Source organism: Podarcis liolepis, assembly GCF_965112155.1.
Source record: "Podarcis liolepis genome assembly, chromosome: 2".
Classification (NCBI taxonomy): domain Eukaryota; kingdom Metazoa; phylum Chordata; class Lepidosauria; order Squamata; family Lacertidae; genus Podarcis; species Podarcis liolepis.
The window spans coordinates 117,855,407-117,880,051 of NC_139555.1; the positions used below are offsets into that span (position 1 = coordinate 117,855,407).

At 48.7% G+C, this 24,645-nt stretch overlaps 2 protein-coding genes across 3 annotated transcripts; one reads left to right on the forward strand and one right to left on the reverse strand.

Annotated features, from left to right (window-relative positions):
* Positions 1-774: 774 nt before the first annotated feature.
* LOC310701381 (uncharacterized protein) lies at positions 775-23,011 on the reverse strand. 2 transcript variants are annotated; one of them, XM_083492163.1, is made up of 4 exons: positions 22,845-23,011; positions 11,733-12,718; positions 9,564-9,690; positions 775-7,808 (listed from the first exon to the last, which is right to left on the reverse strand). In XM_083492163.1, the coding sequence occupies exons 2-4, from the start codon at positions 12,528-12,530 to the stop codon at positions 6,829-6,831; spliced, it is 1,905 nt and encodes a 634-aa protein (XP_083348289.1). In that variant the 5' UTR covers positions 12,531-12,718; positions 22,845-23,011; the 3' UTR covers positions 775-6,828. The 2 variants fall into 2 exon arrangements, with proteins under 2 accessions (XP_083348289.1, XP_083348288.1); XM_083492162.1 differs by having other exon boundaries at positions 775-7,811.
* Positions 23,012-23,160: 149 nt separating this feature from the next.
* Positions 23,161-23,558, forward strand: LOC310702026 (small nuclear ribonucleoprotein F-like). The gene is made up of 2 exons (XM_083493634.1): positions 23,161-23,395; positions 23,432-23,558. The coding sequence occupies exons 1-2, from the start codon at positions 23,239-23,241 to the stop codon at positions 23,524-23,526; spliced, it is 252 nt and encodes an 83-aa protein (XP_083349760.1). The 5' UTR covers positions 23,161-23,238; the 3' UTR covers positions 23,527-23,558.
* The last annotated feature ends 1,087 nt before the right edge of the window (positions 23,559-24,645 follow it).

Here is a 24,645-nt window from a genome sequence, read left to right on the forward strand (position 1 = left end):
GCCCCAGCCACTCTGAGCAGCTTCTAACATATATAAAACATAATAAAACATTAAACATTAAAAAATTCCCTATACAGGGCTGCCTTCAGATGTCTTCTAAAGGTTGTATCACCTTATCACCTTGGCTCCGGGGTTGCAAAGCTCCGTACCCTCCAACATTTCTCTGACGAAAAGAGGGACGTCCCAGGGAAAAGCAGAAAATTCTGAGATGAAATCCAAAACTGGGACGTCTTCTGTAAATCCAGGTCTGTCCCTGGAAAATACGGACACTTGGAGGGTCCATAAGACTCCACTGTTGCTTCTGGCGCAAGAGGGCCCCTTCCGATGGCAATAGAGCAATAACACAGAACAATTAATAAAACGGAACGATGTGCAAATGGTGCTGTATAAACCCACCCCCGATGCACTGTTTTTCTGCAACGATGACCTTGCAGGAAAAAGGCACCACTGTGTAAGCTTGCAAGTTAATTAGGACAAATGCTGCATTAAAAAGCCAGCGTGGTACAGTGGTTAGAGTGCAGGACTAGGGCTTGGGAGACTAGGGTTCAAATCCCCACTCAGTCAGGAAGCTCACTGGGTAACCTTGGCCTGTCACTCACTCTCAGCCTAACCTACCTCACAGGGTTGCTGCTGTTGCTGCTGCTGCTGCTGTGAGGACCTCATTGGAGAAAAGGCAAGATATCAATGTAATGTAGCAGATGGCTCTAGTACTTGTCTTATATAGAGAGACCTGGGGCAAAGCCCCTGAACACCCGGGACAAAAGCTCTCTAGCATTATTAAATCAAAAGAATATTTATTTCAGAAATACAGCATATCAGGCACACACAACTGGCAGACGAGACGATAATCATCAACACTGAAACCACTAGCTAGCGCTGCCTTCGGTTGTTCCCAGCCAGAGACGGCAGGGTATCGGATCTTTGGAGTGTAATTTACCACTCGAGTCGGAAAGCAGAGACGGGCTGTCCACACTGCATGCGTTCCACAGACAAAGTCCCGCCATAGAAGAGCCAGACGAAGAATCCCAAACACCATCGCTTAAGGTCAATGAACTCCAGCTGGGCAGGTGCCTGCGATCATAGAATCACGGAATTGTAGAGTTGGAAAGGACTCACAATGATCATCTAGTCCAACCCGCTGCAAGGCAGGAATCTCAGCTAAAGCATCCGTGGCTGGGGGCCACGTGGCATCAACGCCCCCATGGCATTTAGAAAATCCCGAGAAAATCCCTCCCCTCCCGTGAGTTCAATGGCTTAATTAATCATGCAGATCTGCAGTAACATCAAGCATATATTTTTCTTTCTTGGGGTGGGGAAGTGGGATTAAAAATAAAGGTAAGGAAGATCAGCTGGACAACAGGTGTGTGGCAGCTCTTGTGCCGTTGTTCTGCCAGGATTCGACCAGCCGGAAATCAAACTGAAAATGACTTAAGGCTTGGAGAAGCAATGGCTGATCCCTTCTCTAAAATCGATGGCCTCCATTTGTAAAGAGAACTTCGCGGCCTCAAAATGGAATCTCTTGGTGCAAAACAAGATGGCATTGGTTTGGTTAAGAAGGCAATGCAATATACAGTAAAGCATTGATATCAAAGCAAGAACAGGAAAAGGCCCAAATTTTCTCTCTTGGAAAGAAGCGTTGATGGATATCCATTAAACAAGGGCATCCTTTACAGGGACCAGCTGCTAAAATAAAATAGCACACACACAGCCAAAAGATGCAGGAAATCTACAGAGGTATTCATGCATTGCACATAAATATATTTTGGGCGCCAGAAAATAGTTCCTGGTGGAGTGACTGCAGAATCCCCTCTGAGCCAGACAGAGTTCATAGTCCAACGTACGTGAGCAAAATTCAACAGGGTGTCAACTAAGGAAGGATAAAGAAATAACTACTTGCCTGGGGCAAATAGACTGGGAAGCTTTTGTAAAATTAGAAGAGATTCCCCTCCAAAAAACCCCCACAATCTAGGCCATTGGTACTGTGCGGCTAACACAAGCCTGCTTGGACAGCTTATTCTTTCTTCCTCTGATGAGGACAAGTAACTTTTGCAGACAAGTTGCAAAGTCCAGAGTAAGGCAAAGAGTTCTTTGGCAAAGTCAGGGGCGTGGTGGAATGGAGAACGCTGCAAATGAACTTTCCAGAGTTGCATAGCCGCAGGTGAAGAAATCATGGGTACCTGAATGGCACTGTTGACAATTTAACACATACAGAGTCCGTCAAGGCATACATAAGTGCACAAGCATAGACTATATACAGGCATATAAACATAGCATCCTAAACCACAAGGACAGTAAAAAAAATTTTTTTTTACCCATGCATATTTGCAAAGAAAAAACTAAACAAAATATAAAGACACATACATATTCCGTTTAGACAATACATCACCCACCTACCGTGGCCTTTTAAAAGAGACAATTCGGCAAACGAAAGGCATTCAGGAGCACATGAAATGACTTTTCGGAGCAATGCTATGATTTGTATACATGTTTAGTGTTAAGAACCAGCAGCCTGGAGACTCAGGTGCCATCTGCCCTATACAGTGGTACCTTGGTTTACAAACTGAATCTGTTCTGGAAGTCCGTTCTTAAACCAGAGCATTCTTAAACCAAGGCGTGCTTTCCCATAGCAGCAAGGGACTCAATTTACAAATGGAACACACGCAACAGGAAGCGGAACATGTTCTGCTTCCAAGGCAAAGTTTGCACCAAAACACCTACTTCCAGGTTTGCCGCATTCTTAATCCAAGTTTTTCATAAAATACAGTAAGCTGTTCTTAAACCAAGGTACCACTGTATATTGAAAGCAGTATCATGCCACTTGAGGCAGTCATGGCTTCCCCCAAAGAATCATGGGAAATGTAGTTTGTTGAGGTTGCTGAGAGTTGTCAGAAGACCCCGCTATCCCCCCTCACAGAACAACAAATCCCAGAGTTCACTGGGAAGGGGGACCAATTGTTAAACCACTCCGGGAATTGTTCCTCTGTGAGGGGGATAGTGTAAGGAGGGGGTGTCTCCTAATAAATATTAAAATTTATAATTTATACGCCACTCTGGGAAGCTTCTGGCAAATTGAAACACCAGCCACAGTGAAACACCAAACATTTAAAAATTCCCTATACAGTGGTGCCTCGCAAGACAAAATTAATTCGTTCCGCGAGTTTCTTCGTCTAGTGAATTTTTCGTCTTGCGAAGCACAGTGTCGGAAAAGTTTTGGAAAAGCTTCAAAAATCACCAAAAACCTGAAAAAAGGCTACCACACCGCGTTCTATGAGTTGCTCCTCGAAGTCAAGTCGCAACTTATTAACGGTGTTAAGAAAAAGGAAACAAACTTGCAAGACGTTTTCGTCTTGCGAAGCAAGCCCATAGGGAAATTCGTCTTGCGAAGCAGCTCAAAAACCGCAAAACCCTTTCGTCTAGTGAGTTTTCCGTCTTGCAAGGCATTCGTCTTGCAGGGCACCACTGTACAGAGCTGCCGTCTTAAAGGTAAAGGTACCCCTGACTGTTAATTCCAGTTACAGATGGCTCTGGGGTTGCAGCACTCATCTTGCTCTACAGGCCAAGGGAGCTGATGTTTGTCTGCAGACAGCTTCCAGGTCATGTGGCCAGCATGACTAAGCCGCTTCTGGCGAACCAGAGCAGCACACTGAAACGCCATTTCCCCTCCCTGCCGGAGTGGTACCTATTTATCTACTTGCACTTTGACGTGCTTTCAAACTGCTAGGTGGGCAGGAGCAGGGACCGAAAGACGGGAGCTCACCCCATTGCGGGGATTAGATAGTTGTTTATTTCCAAACGGAAATAGTTCCAAAGGGCAGACACCACTACTGACAAGACCCTCTGCCTGGTTCCCTGTAACTTCATTTCTCGAAGTGAGGGAACCGCCAGAAGGCCCTCGTAGGTGGACCTCAGTGTCTGGGCTGAATGATAGGGGTGGAGATGCTCCTTCAGGTATACTGGGCTGAGGCTGTTTAGGGCTTTAAAGGTCAGCATCAACACTTTGAATTGGGCTTGGAAACATACTGGGAGCCAATGTAGGCTTTTCAGGATCGGTGCTATATGGTCTCAGCTGCCACTCCCAGTCACCAGTCTAGCTGCCACATTCTGGATTAGTTGCAGTTTCCTTCAAAGTTAGCCCCACGTAGAGCACATTGCAGTAGTCCAAGGGGGAGATAACTGGAGCATACACCACTCTGGAGAGACAGTCCGCAGGCAGGAAGGGTCTCAGCCTGCGTACCAGGTGGAGCTGGTAGACAGCTGCCCTGGACAAAGAACTGACCTGCGCCTCCATGGACAACTGTGAGTCCAAAGCGATGCCCAGGCTGCGCACCTGGTCCTTCAGGGGCACAGTTACCCCATTCAGGACCAGGTAATCCCCCACACCCGCCCACACCCTGTCCCCCCAAAACAGTACTTCTGTCTTGTCAGGATTCAACTTCAATCCATTGACCGCCTGAACTCTTAGCACCCTTAATGAACTACAGTTCCCAGGATATCTTGGGGGAAATCCCAACTGCTTAAAAGTGGCATCACAGAGTCTCCAATGTATGGTTCAGCTGGGGCCTGAGACTTACTTCTGAGTAGACATGATGTAGGATTGCACTGTAAAAGGACTCTCCCCCAGGATAAACAGTGGCAGGATCTTTGCAAGCTGAGATAAAGTCAATAGCCATACTGGATATTTAAAGCACACGGAGCTATAATTCCCAGCACCCTTAACAAACTAGCTCCCAAGATTTTTGGGGGAAGGAAGCCATGTTCTCCAAATGTATGGTGCAGCTCAGATAGGAAGACCTCTCCTCCCTTTTAGGATTCGGGGCCAAGTCCCATATCCCAGGGATGACAAGCAGGAGTCTGGGTGAAGGGAAAGGGGGATCAATGTGGCCCCTGAGGCCTCATTATGTGGCCCTTGGGAGTCTCTCTAGACCAACACCAGCCTCACTCCACACCCTTCTGGAGAGTTTCTGCTGGACAGGGAACATCATCCCCAAAATGCCTCTGGAGAGGGAGCAGGAGAAGGGTCTGTGAAGGTGTGGAGAAACTAGCCTCTTGTACAAAGGGAAAAATGTGAGTTTGCCGCTCCGGCCTCATTTGCTTCCGGCCTCGCCCACCACTGGCAGGTGGAGCCCAGAAGGTTGCCTAGAAAGGAACGTGAGGCTGGAAAAGGTTCCTTACCCCGACGCAGCCCATAATGTAGGGGACGAGCGCTCGAAACTGTGTGTCCAACACCAGGAGGGAGAAAACTTAGCAGCCCTGTGGGATTACACCAAAGATCCACCCAGTCCTGCTGTGGCCAACCAAGACCAGAAGCAGCAGCCCTTCCTCGCTGTTCCCCTCCCACCCCGCAACTGCTGATTTTTAGAGGTAGACTGCTTTGGGACCTGGAGGCTCGTGGCTCACAAAAGCCCTCTCGCCCCCCCAAATTTCTCTCTAGCCAGAGCAGAAGGGGAAGCTGTCAGCCAGACCAAAGGGTCCATCTCTCCCAGAGTCCTGTTCCCCAAAGCGGCCAATCGGACACTTCCAGGAAGCGCACAAGCGCTGCCTTTTGCTTCTGAGCTGCAGGGAAAGAAGGGGCGCACGCCAACACCTTATTTACACGTTTACGGGTTGCAACTCTCCCCTAAGAACAGGGCTCACCAAGCCCAGGAGAACCTTGGGGCTAAGTCCTGAGTGTTAAAGCTTTCGGGCTCATTTCCAGATCAGTCCCTAAGAAACCCATTTGGCGTCTTTGGGAAGCCCAGCAAGGCGGGCGGGAAACGCCGCCTCCCCACCCCCAGGGGTTTGTCTCCAGCATCTGGTATACGGCAACTGAAAATGGAGGTTCCGGATGTCGCCTTCATCGGCAGACTTGACCTCCATGAATCCATCTGATCTTTTTCAATCTTTTTAAAAATCCATCTAAGCGTCACCGCCTCTTTTCGACAGCTGGTTCCGTTACACGTTCACGATTTCCTGCGTGAAGGTAAGTGTCTCCTTTTTTTTTGCCCGTCCTGAACCTATCGGAATTGCCTTTAAAGTTAGGTTTAAATTCCAAGATCCTCCTTTTCTTTCTGTCCCTCCAATCTGGATGTGCGTTTTGGTATAGTGTTTCTTTTGCCTACATAAGATGGCATGCCTGCTTGGGGCAGGGTCTCTTCTGCGTTCTGTACACTGCCTGGGCTTTTAGGTGCTCGGCAAACAATTTATTAGGGTTCTGCTTTACACCTGCTCCGTCTTGCTTGGTGGTGTTGACTTAACCGGCAGCAGCTCTCAAACGGGGTGGGGGTAGGTGTCTCTCCTACACCACTTGCTCACGGATCATACTTTGAAATTGACCCTCATATCCTGGGGAAACTGAGTAGCGTTTCTCCCTCTCTCCACTGTCTTTATGAAACAAGTCCGCTCAATGAGGCATGTGCTTTTATTTATATTCTCTGCTCCTCAGGAAAGCAAATGCGGCTAATTTTCCCACGAGCGGCAAGGCTTCGGCGGTTCCCCCCACCTTGCCTAGCCTCAAATAATCTCTCACCTCTCGCAAAACATAAAATCCAATCTTCATAACCAGCAGCTTTCCTGCACCATTTCCGATTGCAAGTAGAGGATGGAATGCTTGACTGCTCCTCTATCTCTCTTTCAATTCTTGCATGTAAGAAACCTAGCATGTCAGGGGAAAGGCCCTGAGATGCTAGCTTTCTACACACGAGGTGATGTCCTTAAAAAATAAACGAACGGTGAGAGCATTCAAAGACGAAGCTTCCCACCTGCGGCCTGATCCTTGGTCCAGCCCCGTTGAGAGACACGTCCCACGGTGGTCCTCCTGCTTCTGCTCTGGGGAAGTCTTCCGAGAGCAGCTCAGAGCACGGGCAAGGCCTCCTGCCCTAGGTGCATCCTCTGATGCTTCACGAAGTACGAGCTGGTGGTGAAGCTCTTCCCGCAGAAGTTGCACTTGTAGGGCTTCTCGCCGGTGTGGGTCCGTTTGTGGAGCACGAGGTGCGCCTTGCAGCTGAAGCCCTTGCCGCAGGCGGTGCAGGTGTAGGGCTTCTCGCCCGTGTGCGTCCTCTCGTGGTAGAGGAGGGCGGAGCGCTGGCGGAAGCTCTTCTCGCACGTGGAGCACTTGTAGGGCCTCTCGCCCGTGTGGATCCACTTGTGCTTGACCAGGTCCGAGCTGCGGTGGAAGCTGCCGCCGCAGTCGGAGCACTTGTAGGGCTTCTCGCCCGTGTGGATCCTCTCGTGCTTGACCAGGTCCGACCTCTGGTGGAAGCTGCGGCCGCAGTAGGAGCACGTGTGGGGCTTGTCGCCCGTGTGGAAGCGCTCGTGCACGATCAGCTTGGACCTCTGGCTGAAGCACTTCTCGCACGTGGCGCACTTGAAGGGCTTCTCGCCCGTGTGGATCCTCTCGTGCCGGGAGACGTCCGAGCTGCGGTTGAAGCTCTTCCCGCAGAACGAGCACTTGTAGGGCCAGTCGCCCGTGTGCAGGCGCTCGTGGGCGATCAGCTTGGCCACCTGGCAGAAGCTTTTCTCGCACACGGAGCACTTGTAGGGGTTGGCCCCTGGAGGGAAGCCCTCCGGCCCGAGGAACCCCGAGCTGGGGTTGAAACTCCCCCCGCAGTTGGAGCACAGCGACTGCTTCTCTCCCGGCGGGGTCCCTTCCGTGGTGGCCCCTTCTGGGCCGTTCTCGTGATGCCCCTCGGGCCCGCTCTGACCCTTGTAGCTCTCTTCCATCTCACGGAAACGGCCGGCGGATTCCGTCCCATCTGCCGAGAGCCCGTGAGATTCAGCTCCCTGAAGGGTTTTCCACCTGTTCGCCTCATTCTCGTTGATTTGCCCATCATCTGCTGGAAGAAAAAAAGAGAATCCGAACACAAGTTAGGTTTGTGTACCCCTGCAGAAAGCAGGCGTCGTAGGGGGTGGGACTAGATGTCCCTCGGGGTCTGACAGGAGTAAGTCAGCAGTAAATCACACTGAGGACCCCTGGACAGTTACGTTCAGCCAAAGGCAACTACAGTGGTACCTTGGGTTACAGATGCTTCAGGTTACAGACTTCGCTAACCCAGAAATAGTGCCTCGGGTTAAGAACTTTGCTTCAGGATGAGAACAGAAATCGTGCTCTGGCGGCGCGGCGGCAGCGGGAGGCCCCATTAGCTAAAGTGGTGCTTCGGGTTAAGAACAGTTTCAGGTTAAGAACAGACCTCTGGAACGAATTAAGTTCTTAACCCGAGGTACCACTGTATGGGGTGCAAAGATCATCTCGCTTTCAGGCTGAGGGAGCCGGCGTTTGTCCACAGGCAGCTTTCCGGGTCATGACTAAACCGCTTCTGGTGCAATGGAACACTGTGACGGAAGCCAGGGTGCATGGAAACGCTGTTTACCTTCCCGCCGCAGTGGTACCTATTTATCTACTTGCACTAGCATGCTTTCAAACTCCTAGGTTGGCAGAAGCCGGTACAGGGAAACGAGAGCTCACCCATTTGAACCGCCGACCTTCTAATCGGCAAGCCCAAGAGGCTGAGTGGTTTAGACCATAACGCCACCCACGTCCCTATATTAGCAAAACCCTTTATTAGCAAAACAGGATCCACACGTGAGTGTCGGGCCTAATCAGCACAGTAACTCAGGTCTTGGCCCCGTGGAGCAGTTGCCAGGTCTGTGCCTCCTCTCCAGGGTTCTCTCTAAGCAATCGGAGACTGTGCCTGCGTGGCTGCCTTTGCTTCCCCCCTTCTTCATGCCTCCCCTGGTTCTGTGAGACCAGGGGGAAGGGAAGCTTTTTGCAGCAGGATGGGGAGACACCTGTGACCCTCCACCAGCCTGGCCCATCACTGCCTCTTGGCCTCCCTCTTCCTCCAGTTCAGCTTCTGCCTCTGATTCCGGGCTTCTCTCTGCCACAGACTCTCCCCGCTCACTAAGCCCTGTTACCCTTTTAGGGGAGCACTGAATTTGGGTGCTGCTGAAATTGGAGACCCCAGTATCCATCACTGGGTGCAGCGAGGTCTAAATCCAATGGCTTCTCATGGCAGTGTGGAGATCTGCATCTTCTTAAGGGTCAAGGTCTGGGCAGGGCTAATCCCCGACAGGCATGAACGATGTACAAATGGGAAAAACGTGCCCATCTGAACCCCTCTGTAGCTCGAAGTGTTTGCTCCGAAATAAACATACAACCCACCGGCACGTTTGGTATAAACCAGGTCTCAAGACTCCTGAGTTTTGACACACACATATGCAACTGCTGGGTTAGCTCAGTCGGCAAAGCCTGAGACTCTTAATCCCGGAGTCATGGGTTCGAGTCTCATGTTGTGCAAAAGATTCCTGCATCACAAGGGGTTGGACTAGATGGCCCTTGAAGGCCCTTCCAACTCTGCAAATCTACACAGCAGGAATGGCTTAACAGCGGCACTTCAGATGGCCAGAGATTACGGAAGCTGTAGTCCAGCAGTGCCTGGAAGACATTGGGTACTTCATTCCGGGACTACAACTCCTCTCAGCCCCCAGCCAGCCTGGCTGTTGTTCAGGGATGACGGGAGCTGTGCTCCAGCAGCATCTGACACGCTACAGGTGAGGCACTTTGCTCCTCAGTCAGGAGAATCCCTTACCCACGGAGTGGCCGTCTTCTTCGACTTCCTCCTTGACGGGCCTCCCAAGCTGCCTTTCTGCGCTCCTGCTCGCCGCGTGCTCTGCGTCGGGGAAATTTACGGTCACCACATGGAACATCCCAGGGCCCTGGAAATAGCAGCGAGCATTTTATTTTGCTTTGTCGAGATCGTTACTATTTCGTGAATTTATACCCCGCCCTTCCTCCCCAGATGGAGCCCAGATGGAGGGAGAGTGCCTCAACGAGCAAGTGGCCGAATTATTCCCAGGCCATCGCTGCCTCTCGTGGCAGCAAATTCACTGTGTGAAGAAGGACTTTCTTTAGCTTCATGGTCCACCAACGGCAGGGGTGGCCAGCTCCCAAGAGACTGCAATCTACCGTATTTTTCGCTCTATAGGACACACTTTTTCCCCTCCAAAAATTAAGGGGGAAATGTGTGTGCGTCCTATAGAGCGAATGCAGGCTGCGCCGCTAAGCCCAAAGCCAGAACAGGGAGACGGAGCACTGCACAGCACTCCGTCTCGCTGTTCTAGCTTGGGGTTAGCTGCGCAAAGCCTCTGCAGGGCAGTGGGGTGCCTTCACCCCGCTGCCCTGCAGAGGCTAGAAAGTCTGTTCCCAAGCCAGAACAGCGAGACAGAGGGCTCCGTCCCATGGTCCGGTGCGTCCTATAGAGCGAAAAATCCGGTACTCACAGAATTAAAAACTGGCAGTGAGCAGGTCGGATCAGGTCAAAGTTATTGAGCTCTTTTTTTAGGGTAGCCGAGATCTACCACTATCTACCACAGACGTCCAGTTGGACATGCCAGACCTACGAGGTCTAGTGCTACTGGGGCATGTGTGTGTCTCCCCATCCACATTCTTCACACCATGAATAAGTTTTTACACCTTTACTATGTCTCCTATTACTTGCCACCTTTTCTCTAAACCCCAAACCTTGTACCCTTTCCTCAAAATCTTTGCTCCATCGCCTTCATCATTTCAGTTGCCCTATTCTGGACCTACAATATCCTGTTTGAGGTGAGGAGACCAGAACTGCCACAGATTTGTTTAACAGTGTCAGGAGAGCGGCAGTTTTATTTCCAATTTCTCCTCATGATCCCTTACGTGGAATTTTCCTTTCCCCACAGCTGCCGCACCCTTCATCGAGCTATTTACTGTAACCCACTGTAAATGCTCCTGATCAGTTCCCGGTCAGCACCCTTATTTTTGTATTTTGTATTTTTGTAATTTTAAGTTGCTTTCAACAGGTTTCTAATGTTGTGCAATCTTGTGTTTCAATATTAATGGTGTGTTTTATTTGTTGTAAGCCACCCTGGGACCTTAAGGAGAGGGGCAGGTAATAAACTGTAACAACAACAACAACATTTTGCCCCAATGAGTATATATATAGTTTGCACTGAATTGCATTTGACATTTTATTGCCCGTTCACTCAGTTTGAAGAGATTAGACATCTCCACAATCCCTTTTCATTCTCATTAACACGAGCAATTTAGTACAATCAGAAACCATGCTCACCCTGAGGCCCACGGTTAACTCAAAACCATTAATTAGCAATTTAACTTTTTTTAAAAAAAATTTAATTAACTTTGGGCAGCAAAATGTCTTAGGATGGTCCTGCTTCCCCCAAAGGCTCTTTGGAACTGTAGTTTGTTTGTTGTTGACATTTAGTCGCTTTCCTCGCGGAAATGGCTCCGTGACTTACAGGCGCAACAGAAATGCTAACACCAATTACGATAAAACACAGCCGAACCTTAAGAACCCGCATCTGCACAAGTAAAAGACAGGTCTCACAGACCCTTCCCTACTAAAAGAGGCCACAAATACTTAAAAACCTTTCGAACCAAGGGACTGAGGTAAAACGGAAAGTTTTCACCCGGCGCTTTAAAAGAGAAAATGACAACCAGTGTTGCTTAAGGGTGCTGAGAGTTGTTAGGAGACACACACGCACAAAGCTACAATTCCCAGAGTGGCTTAATCCCTTTCCCCAGAGAACTTTGGGAACTGTAGCGCTGTGAGGGGTATGGGATCGCCGAACGGCTCTCAGCACCCTGAACAAACTACAGTTCCCAGGGCGCTTCTGGAAGAGGCCACAATGATTTGAGTGGTATAAGAGGGCTTTGAATGTATTGTGCAGATGTGGCCCCCCCATCTGGAAGCGGATCTCCTCACCTTCTGGTCCTGCCTGCCCTCCTCCTGGTGCCTCTGCAGGAAATCCTCTGCCAGGGCCACCGCCTGGGCGCAATTGTGAGGGCGGCATTCCTTGACCCAGCTCTCCATCTCTGGGGGCAGGACAGTCAGAAACTGCTCCAGCACCAGCAGCTCCAGGATCTGCTCCTTGGTGCGCCTCTCGGGCTCCAGCCATTGCTGGCACAGGTCCCAGAGGCGGCTGCAGACCTCGCGGGGACCCTCGGCCTCCTGGTAGTGGAACTGCCGGAAGTGCTGGCGGTTCGTCTCAGCGCCGGCGGGGTCCTCGCTGCTCTCCATCTCCTCCTTCACTTTCCTCTGATCTCGGGTGGCCGGTGGCCCCGTCCCGTCAAAGCCGGCCGGTGGGGGGATGAAGTGCCCTTCCGCGGGCCGGTGGCTGGTCGTGGCTCCCCCGTCAAAATGCGCCACGGGTGCCTTCATGTCCCCCCACGAGGTGGTGCCCGGAAGCTGTCGGGACCCCCATCCCGAGCGAGGAGACTGCACCCCGCCCAGAAACTCCTGCCATTGTGCCTCCCACTGCTGCGACGACATCCCATCCTCTGGTTCTTGTTTGATGTGCTGGGGTCCTCTCCATCTCGGGCCTTGCCTGTCGGACCCCGTCTGGGCGGCACTGGGGCTGGCACCCTGCCCCTCCAATTCCACCTCTTGCTTCAAGCCCAACGGCTCCGCGTCTTCCATTTTCAGGGCTAAATTCGCCCCTCGTTCCAGCCCAGCCCGGAACTGGAGATCCAGAGGCAACGCGTCTCTCCGTTGGGCCGCCATTTTGTCTCGCTACGGACGTTTTCTCCTCCTCCTGCCCTCGGCTGCGACGGAATTGGGAAGGCCTGGGATTTGGGGCCTGCAGTTACATCGCGGTGAAACGGGCCGTTCCGCAGGGCGTGCAGGGCGAATTTTTGTTGTTCGTCTCGGGAGAGATGCAAGGTCATACGGAAGCGGCTGGCATTTTCTCCCTGAAGGGAGGAAGCACAAACAGGCGTCAGAGAGACAGGTGAAGGTACCCAGCAGAGTGCCAGTCAAGTCCTCGAGAGACTTGGGTTCGAATCCTCACTCAGCCATGAAGCTCGCTGGGAGACCTTGGGCAAGTCACAATTGCCCTCAGCCTGACCTACCTCAAGGGATGGTCATGAGGGCCAAAAACCAGGTGGGGAAGCTGGCTGTCTACACCACCTTGAGCTCCTTGGAAGGCAGGCAAGATATAAATATTTTCAAATAAATACAATATAGCAAACACCCTGTGGAAATGAAGGGAGCAACATTCAGTCAATTAACTGCTTAATTTGAACCTTTTTCTTTTTAACCCACCCTTTAATTGGTTAAAAGTTTCCATCTCTTGAACCCTGATGTTCCAGGCAGTAGAATATTTTGTGGGGAAATGTCACCTTTATTCAATTAAAAAGACCTATGGGGAAATGGAGAGCACAAGCCTCATCTTAAAATAAGCTTCCCGTCTTCACTCTCCCTTGATAGGGTTGTCAAGGAAATAAGCAACTGTTTTACTTTTAAAAGGCATCTGAAGGCAGCCCTCTTTAGGGAAATTTTTAATGTTTAATGCTGTATTGTGTTTTTAATAGTCGGTTGAGAGCTGCCCAGAGTGGCTGGGAAAACCCAGCCAGATGGGCGGGGTATAAATAATAAATTATTATATTATTACATTATATATATTTCAAAGACTTTTTTAAGGAAACCACCGAAATTGTTGAGCTTTATTAAGGAAGACCCGAAAGCTGATGAGATTTTTTTGGGTTGTGTTTTTAGGGGAAGCAAAATTGTTGCAGCTTTTTTTAGTAAAAGCTACAAGAATTTTTGAGTTTTGGAGCTTTTTAAAGACATTTCCCGCATGATTTAACCCCTATGTCCTACAGAATCAGGACGTAAGAATGTTTGCAGTAAGAATGTTTCTTCTGACATTAGTGACCAAGATTGTGCAATTCCAGCCATCACCTTTGTTGCGAAGCCTCCAGTTTACCTCTTTTATTGAAACTATAAACTGCACTGTGTTTTGCTTGGAGCAGTTTTTAATTGTGTTTTTATAACCTTGGATTGTGGGACCTTGCGGTGAAGGGCAAGGCAAGGAACCTTGATAGTAAAGCAACAAATAAATCATTTGAAAACAAAGAAAACCCGCTTCTTGCTTCAGAATAGGGTTGATATCAGTTTTTTTAAAAAAAAACCTGCTCCTTTTCCCTTATGGGGCACCCTAGAGCCCGTATAGAGTCCTTATGTAGGTTCTCTATCGGTAGGAGAAAAATAACAGAGGCCAACCAGAGAAAATTGAGAAGCAAAGCAGCTAGTAAGCCTGATCTTTATTGACTGTTGTAATAGGGTGCTCCCCGACACGTAGGAGAGAGGATGAGGAGGACCTCGAACAATGGCGCACAAGGCCTTATATATCCATTTTGCAATTCCCTGCCCTGGAGCTCCAGATCACCCCTCCATACATACATCACAGAAGGGGTGTAGACAAAACCACCCTCCAGATACATCATACCTCCATCAAAGAAAAGGCGGTCTACAACAGAAATCTGAGTGCGTTGTTTATCTCCCGTCTGGCAGGTTACCTGTTAATGGTAGCCTGACTGGATTACCTGGGGAGCCTGGCCAGTCTTTTGCAATGATGAATACTTAGCTCCTGAGCCAGATCACAGGTTCAACCTATTCATACACAGACATACCCTTAAGACAGGATTTGTGAACGAAAAGACAATGGGGAGGCTTTTCCATTTTCCTTCGACCTTGCAGAGAAATATTTGAGGTCAATTTGGGAGGGGCAAAATGGTTCCAGGATTTTTTATGTGGGGTTTCAGACATGTGGTTTATATATACAGTTATGAACATTTATCATAACAAAATACAAATAAACAAAGTTAAATGTCTGGAAATATGGGTTGCAGTTCTATTTGAAATCCTTCTGGCGCGTGACAGAGTGCATCTCCTGGATGAGATATCAGCTGAGCAGCTGGAAACTTAATCACGACAGCTCAACTTGAGGAGGCAAAGAAGAGCAAAATGCAGACAATTTTTTTAACAGTTGAGCAGGTTTCATGCTATATATTGGCCTTCCCCAACCAGGAGGCCTCTTGATGTTGCCGGACTCCAACTCCCATCAGCCCCTGCAAGCAGAGCCAATGGTCAGGGATGATGGGAGTTGGAGTCTGGGATCCGAAGGCACAGCTTACCACAACATCCCTGGTTTACATACTTAGAGTAAGCCCCACTGAACCCAGGGGGATTGAATTCTGAGTAAACATTAATTGGGCCATACATTTAAGGCAGTAAACACTCCTGGCTTCCCCCAAAGAATCCTGGGAGCTGTAGTTTGTTTGGGGTGCTGAGAGTGGTCAGGAGACACCTATTCCCCTCACAGAACTACAGTTCTCAAAGTGGTTTAACAAACAATCCCTTTCTCCTGGGAAGTTGGAGAAATGTAGCTCTTAAAGGGGCAAATTTAAATCTTAAATTTTACAAGGTTAAAACCAGCTTTTTTAAAAATGCATTGTAGCACTGAAATGCTTCCCGTGGTGGATTAATTCTGCTAAAATTGCTCTTGATGCATTTACAGAATAACATTAATCAAACGGGTTGAATCGACAGCATATCAAGTTTAAGGGGTGTTTTTTAAAGTGGATGTTTGTTTAACTTGCTCTTTTCAGCTGGCCCTTATTTGTTTGGTGTATTTTAGCACGCATTGTTGTCCATTTCATGCCGCGGTTGGCTGTTATTATTTTATGTTCCGTTCCCCGCCCTGGTATTCGTACAGAGGAAGGGCAGGCTATAAATATTATAAAGAAATAAATACCATATTTTTCGCTCTATAGGATGCACCGGACCATAGGAGGGGGGGAACAGGAAACAATTTTTTTTTCTTGTTCTCCCCCTCAAAAACAAGGTGCGTTCAAGAGCAGGTCAAGGAACAGCGCAAAGGCTGCGCGCAGCCTTGCCCCTGCCTCCCAAGCTTGTGGGGCTGGCAGTGGGGGGAAGCGCTGCTTTCCCCCACCGCCAGCCTCAAAGATCCCTGAAGCCTTTGGAGCGCAGCTGCACTCCAAAGGCTTGAGGCTTCGGGGACATCCTTTGTAGCCTCTGCAGGGCAGCTGGGTGCCTTCACCCCGCTGCCCTGCGGAGGCTTTACGCAGCCATCCCAAAGCTAGAACAGCTTCGGGCTGCAGGCTGCTATCCGCAAGCCTTGGGAGCCCGGCGGGAGTTCCCACCGGGCTCCACAGGCTTGCGGATAGGTTCCTGAAGCCTGGAGAGCGAGAGGGGTCGGTGCGCACCGACCCCTCTTGCTCTCCAGGCTTCAGCGAAAGCCTGCATTCGCTCCATAGGACGCACACACATTTCCCCTTCATTTTTGGAGGGGGGAAAGTGTGTCCTATACAGCGAAATATACGGTAATAAATAAAACTGCCTAAAGAAAATTATACCACCAGAAGTTCAACAGAATCAGCATCAAAACCATGTAAGCACTAAAGGACATAAAAATAAAGAACATATCAAATACATGATAGTGTTGTTGTCATTATTGCTGTTACCATTTGCTTTCTCTCTGTGTGAATGAGATGATTCTATGAGTCTACTTTACAACATTGCGGTGCAAACACGGTGGGTGTTATCACGTAGGTGCTAAAATATCTGCATATGCTCACTGAATATGCCTCTCAAATACAAATTATGCCACAGCAACAGAAGGCAAAGCTATGATAACCCAAAACCTTGAAGATGAAAGATGTTATTGGGAATAATATTTCTCTCTCTCTCTATCTCTATCTGAGATTCCTTTCCCACCCTTCACCATAAGGTCCTGGGGGGTTACAACAACATAACCATACAATTAAAAGCAAGTAAAATGGTGTACGCAATTCTAAAAACAAGTAGAACGAGTAGAACTATTCCAAACAAAAGTAGCACAGTACTGATTAGCCAAAACAGAAAGATTCCATGGTGGACTTGTCAAAGGGTAAAAGAATATTGGGGAATGATCCATAATGAATTGAAAAAAATGTTCAAAAGTACTTCCCCCCCCAAAAAAAAACCCAGAGTCCTTTCAATTGGGGATAATTCAGACTGAAATTCCCAGGTGTCAAAAAAGGTTGTTTATGTATGCTACTACTGTGGCCTGTGTTTTGTTAGCCCCAAAATGAAAAACGAGTGAGGTCCCAACTAAAGAAGAACAGCAACTTAAGTTGGCAGAATATGCGCAGCTTGCAGACTTAACATATAGAATAAGAGAACAAGAAGAACATACGTTTAGAGAAGATTGGAAAACATTTATTGAATATTTGGGAAATAATTGTGTAAAGCTGAAAGCCTTAGAGGTGGTTTACAATAGAAATTTGACAAACAGATGTGACCAGAAAACACCATCGCTTACAACAAAATCTAAACCATGCTGAAAGGAGAGCCATAGATAATCTCAGAAACAACCCAGACATTATAATTAAAGAAGCAGACAAAGGTGGAGCTGTCGTCATCATGAACAAAACTGACTACATTCAGGAGGCTCACAGACAACTTTCCAATACCGCCTTTTATACAAAATTGGACTCAGACCCCACACAAGAATACAAGAAAGAACTGAACAAGATTGTTAAGGAGCTACCCCCACACATCCAAGAACAGATCCTCACCAACACACCAACAGAACCTCGACCAGGAACTTTCTATCTTCTACCTAAAATACACAAACCAGGAAATCCAGGACGCCCCATCGTTTCAGGTATTGGCACTATTACAGTGGGTGTCTCCGGTTATATGGACTCTGTTCTGAAACCATATGCCATCAGTGCTCCCAGCTATGTACGTGACACCACAGACTTTCTGAGGAAAATACAATCTTTAAATAATCTTCCCAACAATACTATACTAGCTACTATGGATGTGGAATCTCTGTATACCAACATCCCACACAACGATGGTTTACAAGCTAGAAGGAACACCATTTCAGATAAAACCACAGCGGACCTTGCCACCAAACTCTGCCAATTTGTCCTTACCCACAACAACTTCAAATTCGGTGATGACCTGTTCCTTCAGATCAGCGGCACAGCAATGGGCACCCGCATGGCCCCACAGTATGCCAACATCTTCATGGCAGATTTAGAACAACGTTTCCTAAACTCCTACCCACTCAAACCTCTCTTGTACCTGCGATACATTGACAATATTTTTATCATCTGGACACATGGTCAACAGACCCTGGACACCTTTCACCAGAAATTTAATGATTTTCACCCCACAATCAACCTTACAATGAATCAATCTATGCAAGAAATACATTTTTTGGACACTACTATAAAAATACAGGATGGGCGCATAGACACCACCTTATACCGCAAACCAACTGACCGACAAACATATCTACATGCCTCCAGCTACCACCCCAAACATACCAAACAGTCCATTGTATACAGCCAGGCACTACGTTACAGCCGCATCTGTTCCAACTCTACAGACAGAGACTCTCACCTAAGAGATCTACAGCAAACCTTTTCAGAACTAAAATACCCAGCAGATGAAGTTAGACAACAGATCAACAGAGCCAGACTGATACCCAGAGAGAACTTGCTGCAAGACAGACCCAAAAAAGAAAATAACAGAACACCTCTAGTCATCACATACAGCTCCCAAGTTAAAACAGTACAACGCATCATCAGAGATCTACAACCTCTCCTGGACAATGACAGTTCTCTTTCTCAAGCTCTGGGAGGAAGACCTTTCATTGCCTACAGACAGCCACCCAATCTTAAACAACTCCTAACCCACAATAATACTACAACCAGACTTAACACGGACACTGGCACCAGAGCCTGCAATAAACCCAGATGCCAACTTTGCTGCCACATACACCTGGACAACACCATTACTGGCCCCAACAACATCACACATACCATCTCGGGACTATTTAATTGCTCATCGTCTAACATTGTGTATGCCATCAAATGCCAACAGTGTCCTTCAGCTCTCTATATTGGACAAACAGGCCAAACCTTACGCCAAAGAATAAACGGACATAAATCTGACATCAAGAATCACAAAACAGAGAAACCAGTAGGAGAACACTTCAATCTCCCAGGACATTCTATACAAGATCTCAAAGTAGCTGTTTTACTACAAAGAAATTTCAGAAATAGACTGGAAAGAGAAGCTGCTGAATTGCAACTCATTACCAAACTTAAAACCATGGAGAGACCTGGTCTGAACAAAGACATTGGATTCTTATCTCATTATACATGACTAAGCCATTTCTCACCTTCTCACCCCTTGCCTTTTCTTGTAAGACCTATTGCAGTCGTTAAGAGTCGTCAACAGGCTCATCTCAGCTATCTGCCAATCACCCATTCCCACCACCCTTCTGAGTAATAGCCCTCCCCACCTTCTCACTATATAGAAGGATCTGGCAACTTCTGTTTCAGTGTATCTGAAGAAGTGTGCATGCACACGAAAGCTCATACCAAGAACTAACTTAGTTGGTCTTTAAGGTGCTACTGGAAGGAATTTTTTTATTTTGACTATGGCAGACCAACACGGCTACCTATCTGTAAATAGAAATTTGAGAGTATGGCTTATCTCCTGTCTGTCAAGATACCTGATCAAGCTTGCCAAGTTCGTAGAAATGGTAGACACCTTAGTTCTTGAATCCATTTCTCAGACCTACACCTACCCAGATGTTCTTTGGACATCTTTAAAAAGCTTTGCTTTTAACAAATACTTGCCAGGCAGGTTTTGCAGAGGAGAAGCCCATTCATTCCAAGAAGTTTATCTATTCACAGGATTTGAAGGATTTGCAAATGGGAAGAACTATTGGGAGAGGTTTTCCAAGATGAGCCAAGAAGGCTTCAGGATTGCTCTGTGTAAAAAGTGCATTTCTCTTCGGGAATATTTCCTAATTTTTGAAGGGTAAAGGACTGGTTTTAAACAGAGTGTGTATCTACTATGTTTGTGCACCTTAACATTTTTATAACACCACCACCAAAGACTTCTGGGAGCTGTTAAGAGCGCTGGGAACTGCAGGTCTGCAAGGGGGTAAACTGCAGTTTCCAGGATTATTTGGGGTAAGTCATGTGCTTTAAATGTATGGTGCCCACTCCTACCACCACCAACCTCTGCCCCACCCCTCGCCAGGCAGAAGACAAAAGGGTGAGTCACAGCCCCATCTTTCCCTGGGCCCTTCTCTAGGGTAGATTGCCGTTCAGCCAATAACCATCCATCAACACACAGGAGAAAAATCCTGGCCAAAGATGTGGCCAAACCAGTTCCTTCTACACTTGCTATTTCTGGGTCGTTTTACAGACCAAGTTACAGGGTTAGTGCAGGGCCCTCAAGGTCATAGAGAGCCCCTGGCCAAACCCACCAGTTTTCAGGTGGGTTATTAGACTACAGGCTTTCAGCCAGGGACTGTGCTGTCATGTTAAACAATAAATATAGCAAAAATAATAATTAACAGCAACTATAAACAGATCCTGAATATTCGCTCGCTTCCTCACCGGGTCTGAGAATGTGGCCAGGAAACTTAGGAACTACCTTACTACTGAATGGGGACTGGCAGCAGCTCTCCAGGGTTTCAGGCAGGGATATCTTGAAGGTGACCCGAAAACTACAACTAATCCAGAATGCGGCAGCTAGACTGGTGACTGGGAGCAGCCACCGAGACCATATAACACCAGTCTTGAAAGACCTACATTGGCTCCCAGTACATTTCCTAGCACAATTCAAAGTGTTAGTGCTGACCTTTAAAGCCCTAAATGGCCTCGGTCCAGTATATCTGAAGGAGCGTCTCCACCCCCATCATTTAGCCCGGACACTGAGGTCCAGCTCCGAGGGCCTTCTGGCAGTTCCCTCCCTGCAAGAAGCCAAGTTACAGGGAACCAGGCAGAGGGCCTTCTCGGTAGTGGCGCCCTCCCTGTGGAACGCCCTCCCACCAGATGTCATAGAGAACAACAGCTACCAGACTTTTAGAAGACATCTGAAGGCAGCCCTGTTTAGGGAAGCTTTTAATGTTTGATGTATTACAGTATTTTAATATTTTTTGGGAAGCCGCCCAGATGGGCAGGGTATAAATAATAAATTATTATTATTGTTGTTATTGTTATTGTTATTATTCCAGCTCCACCTGAGATCTTCTGTACACAAAGCAGAACTTTTACCACTGAGCTATGGCCCTTCAGCTTTTACGTATCAGAATAACACAGGATTCCAGTTTTGGGGAAAGAGTAACAATAACAGACTGAAGTCAGTCTAAGGCTGCTCTGAAATTGCAGGACCTTTCGGGTGGAGAAAGGCTCTTTCCAGAAGAGGGGGAAAGCAGCAAAGGGGGACAACACCTTTTACCTCCTAGCCCTCATGCCTTACTGTAACCAAGCCTAAACACATGTAGCTGAAAGAGAGCCAGTGCTGGAATCGTGGTTAGAGCACTGGACCAGGACCCGGGTTCAAATCCTTGCTTGGCCATGAAACTCACCAGGTTAACCTTGGGACAGTCACAGTCTGTTAGCCTAACCTACCTCCCAGGGTTTTCGTGGGACGCCCTACCTCGCAGGGTTGTTGCAGGGGGTTGGACGAGATGGCCCTAGGCGTCCCTTCCAACTCTACAATTCTACCATTCCACAGAGACAAAAATGGAGGGAGACCATAAATGCTGCTGCCTCAAACTCTTTGGCAGGGAGGGGCAGCTGGGATTGCAATCTAATACAGTGGTACCTCGGGTTAAGTACTTAATTTGTTCCGGAGGTCCGTACTTAACCTGAAACTGTTCTTAACCTGAAGCACCACTTTAGCTAATGGGGCCTCCTGCTGCTGCTGTGCCACCAGAGCACGATTTCTGTTCAAATCCTGAAGCAAAGTTCTTAACCTGAAGCACTATTTCTGGGTTAGCAGAGTCTGTAACCTGAAGCCTATGTAACCCGAGGTACCACTGTAAATAAATGCATTTCCCCAGACTGCTTTCTTGTCCATTTGTCCATTTCCTGCCTCTGCCCTCTCCTACCCCTTTGCACTGCAAGCTCATCGAGGCAGAGACCTGAGCGGTCGCCTCTTGCCACTTTGTCACAGGCCTGTCCTCGCAAATGGACGGCGCTCGGGGAAACCAGGAGGAGGTTTTGTGCTGGGGGGAAAACAAGAATCGGCAGAGGGGTTTTGTGCGGGGGAGGGACAAGAATCGGCAGAGGGGTTTTGTGTGGGAGAACAAGAATCGGCAGAGGGGTTTTGTGCAGGGGAACAAGAATCGGCAGAGGGGTTTTGTGGAGGGGAACAAGAATCGGCAGAGGGGTTTTGTGCGGGGGGGAAACAAGAATCGGCAGAGGGGTTTTGTGCGGGGGGGGAAACAAGAATCGGCAGAGGGGTTTTGTGCGGGGGGAACAAGAATCGGCAGAGGGGTTTTGTGCGGGGGGGGGGGACAAGAATCGGCAGGGAGGTTTTGTGCGGGGGACCGACCAAGAATCGGCAGAGAGGTTTTGTGCAGGGGAACAAGAATCGGCAGGGAGGTTTTGTGCAGGGGAACAAGAATCGGCAGGGAGGTTTTGTGCAGGAGAACAAGAATCGGCAGGGACGTTTTGCGCGGGGGAACAAATATCGGCAGGGAGGTTTTGTGCAGGGGGACAAGAATCGGCAGAGGGGTTTTGTGCGGGGGGAACAAGAATCGGCAGAGGGGTTTTGTGCGGGAGAACAAGAATCGGCAGAGGGGTTTTGTGCGGGGGAACAAGAATCGGCAGAGGGGTTTTGTGCGGGGGAACAAGAATCGGCAGAGGGGTTTTGTGCGGGGGAACAAGAATCGGCAGAGGGGTTTTGTGCGGGGGAACAAGAATCGGCAGGGAGGTTTTGAGCGGGAATGCAAAGGCCACATCCTCCCCACCCAGCCCCTCTTTCCTAAAAGGACCAGGACTGCAAAAATCTTGGAGGGGGGGCGGGGCGCAGGGCTATCCACCTTCCTGGATCTGGCTTAGCTGCCGGGCTGGCTGTCAAGGGCGCCCCTCCCCGCCCCCCCCTTCTCACCCTCCCGGACCCCCCCCCCCCGCCACTTGCCTGCAACACCCCCGAGCGACGCCCGGGCGGCTTGGAAAAGCCCGCCGGTCCCTCCTGGCAACTGACCTCCCGGAGCGGCTTCCCGGGCGCAGCTGCCTCCGCTCTGCAAGGAGCCCTGGCCGGGCGCTGGGTCTTCCGGGCCGGGAGGGCGAGGGAGCAGCGAGGGGCCTCCGCTCTGTCCCAGCCTCCCTCTCCTGAACTAAGGATGGGCAGAGAACGTTCCCCGGGAGCCTCTCCTCGCCGCCGCCGCCGCAGCTCTATCGTTTTAACTCTTCGCGCGCGGGCGCGCTCCCAAGGTGGCCGGCGCAGAGGATGCGCCCCTTTCGCCGCCCCTTGGAGGACTCGCTTTTCTTTAGGAATGCATGGCAGCTTCTTCTTTTTAGAGCTTCGGAGGGCGCACGTGCTGCCTGCGAGGGATTTTTGTTCTTGCCGCAGCCGCCCTTAGGTTGGTCTGGTTGCGATGAGGCTGCCTCGCCATCCAAAGCCCTTCCTAAACGGGCTGAGTGGGAAGCCAGGGATGGTGAAGCTGAAGTGGGGGGCGGAATACATAGGCTACCTCGTCTCCGTCGATGGCTACGTGAACATGCAGCTTGCAAATACAGAAGAATATATTGATGGTGCATTGAATATATATATATATATATTGAATATAGAATATATTGATGGACACCTTGGTCAAGTTCTGATAAGGTGCAATAATGTCCTTTATATAAGGGGTGTGGAAGAAGATGGAGAAATGAGAGAATGACTATTGGGGGGGGGAGTTGTTTTTTAACTGTGCGAAGAAATTGAGCTGTCCAGTTTTGTTTGTTTGCTTTTTAAAGGTTTCGTCAAGTGACATTTTTAATGGCCAAAAAATAAACATTGTAATCGAAGAAAAATTACCACTATGTAAGAAAAATAAAAATAAAAATACTATTTTTTTTAAAAAAAAACGGGAATGCATGGACAGACATGCATGGATCAAGGGCTCCTTATCACATCATCATCACAGAAGTTGGAAGGTACCCCCCCCGAGGGTCATCTAGTCCAGCCCCCTGCAATGCAGGAATCTTTCGCCCAACGTGGGGCTCGAACTGGCGAGATTATGCTGCAGAGCTTCCCAAACCATGCGCCCCGCGACACTTCGGTATGTCAGCTTCAGTGTGTAGCATAGCTGTCAACGTTTTCCTTTTTTTAAGGGAAATTCCCTTATTCCGAATAGGATTCCTCGCAAGAAAAGGGAAAAGTTGACAGCTATGGTGTGTAGGTGTGTTGCACGAACGCTCCCCACGCTCCTCCCAGGACTGGAAAGGAAGTCCTCCGATTTGCTAGTAAAACTGGATGGCTGTGTCGCGACATGATGCACGTCTAAAAAGTATGTCGCCAGCATAAAAAGTTTGGAAAGCTCTGCTCTACTGAGCTATCCCTCAGGTGCCTGCAAATTCCCCCCCATCATTTTCTTTCTAGGAGAGCTAGATGCTTAACATACCCTCCAACATTTCTCCAATGACAATAGGGACATCCTATTCAATAATAATAATAATAATAATAGTAATAATAATATTTATATCCCACCCATCTGACTGGGTTCCAACATATATAAAACATAATAAAACATTAAGCATTAAAAAAAAACCCTTCCCTATACATTAAAAAACCCTTTCTCTATACCCCTTCCCTTGGGTTACATACACTTCAGGTTACAGACTAACCCAGAAATAGTGCTTCAGGTTAAGAACTTTGCTTCAGGATGAGAACAGAAATCATGCTCCGGCGGCGCGGCACGGTGGCAGCAGGAGGCCCCATTAGCTAAAGTGGTGCTTCAAGTACAGGGCTGCCTTCAGATATCTTCTAAAGCAGGGGTCAGCAAACTTTCAGCAGGGGG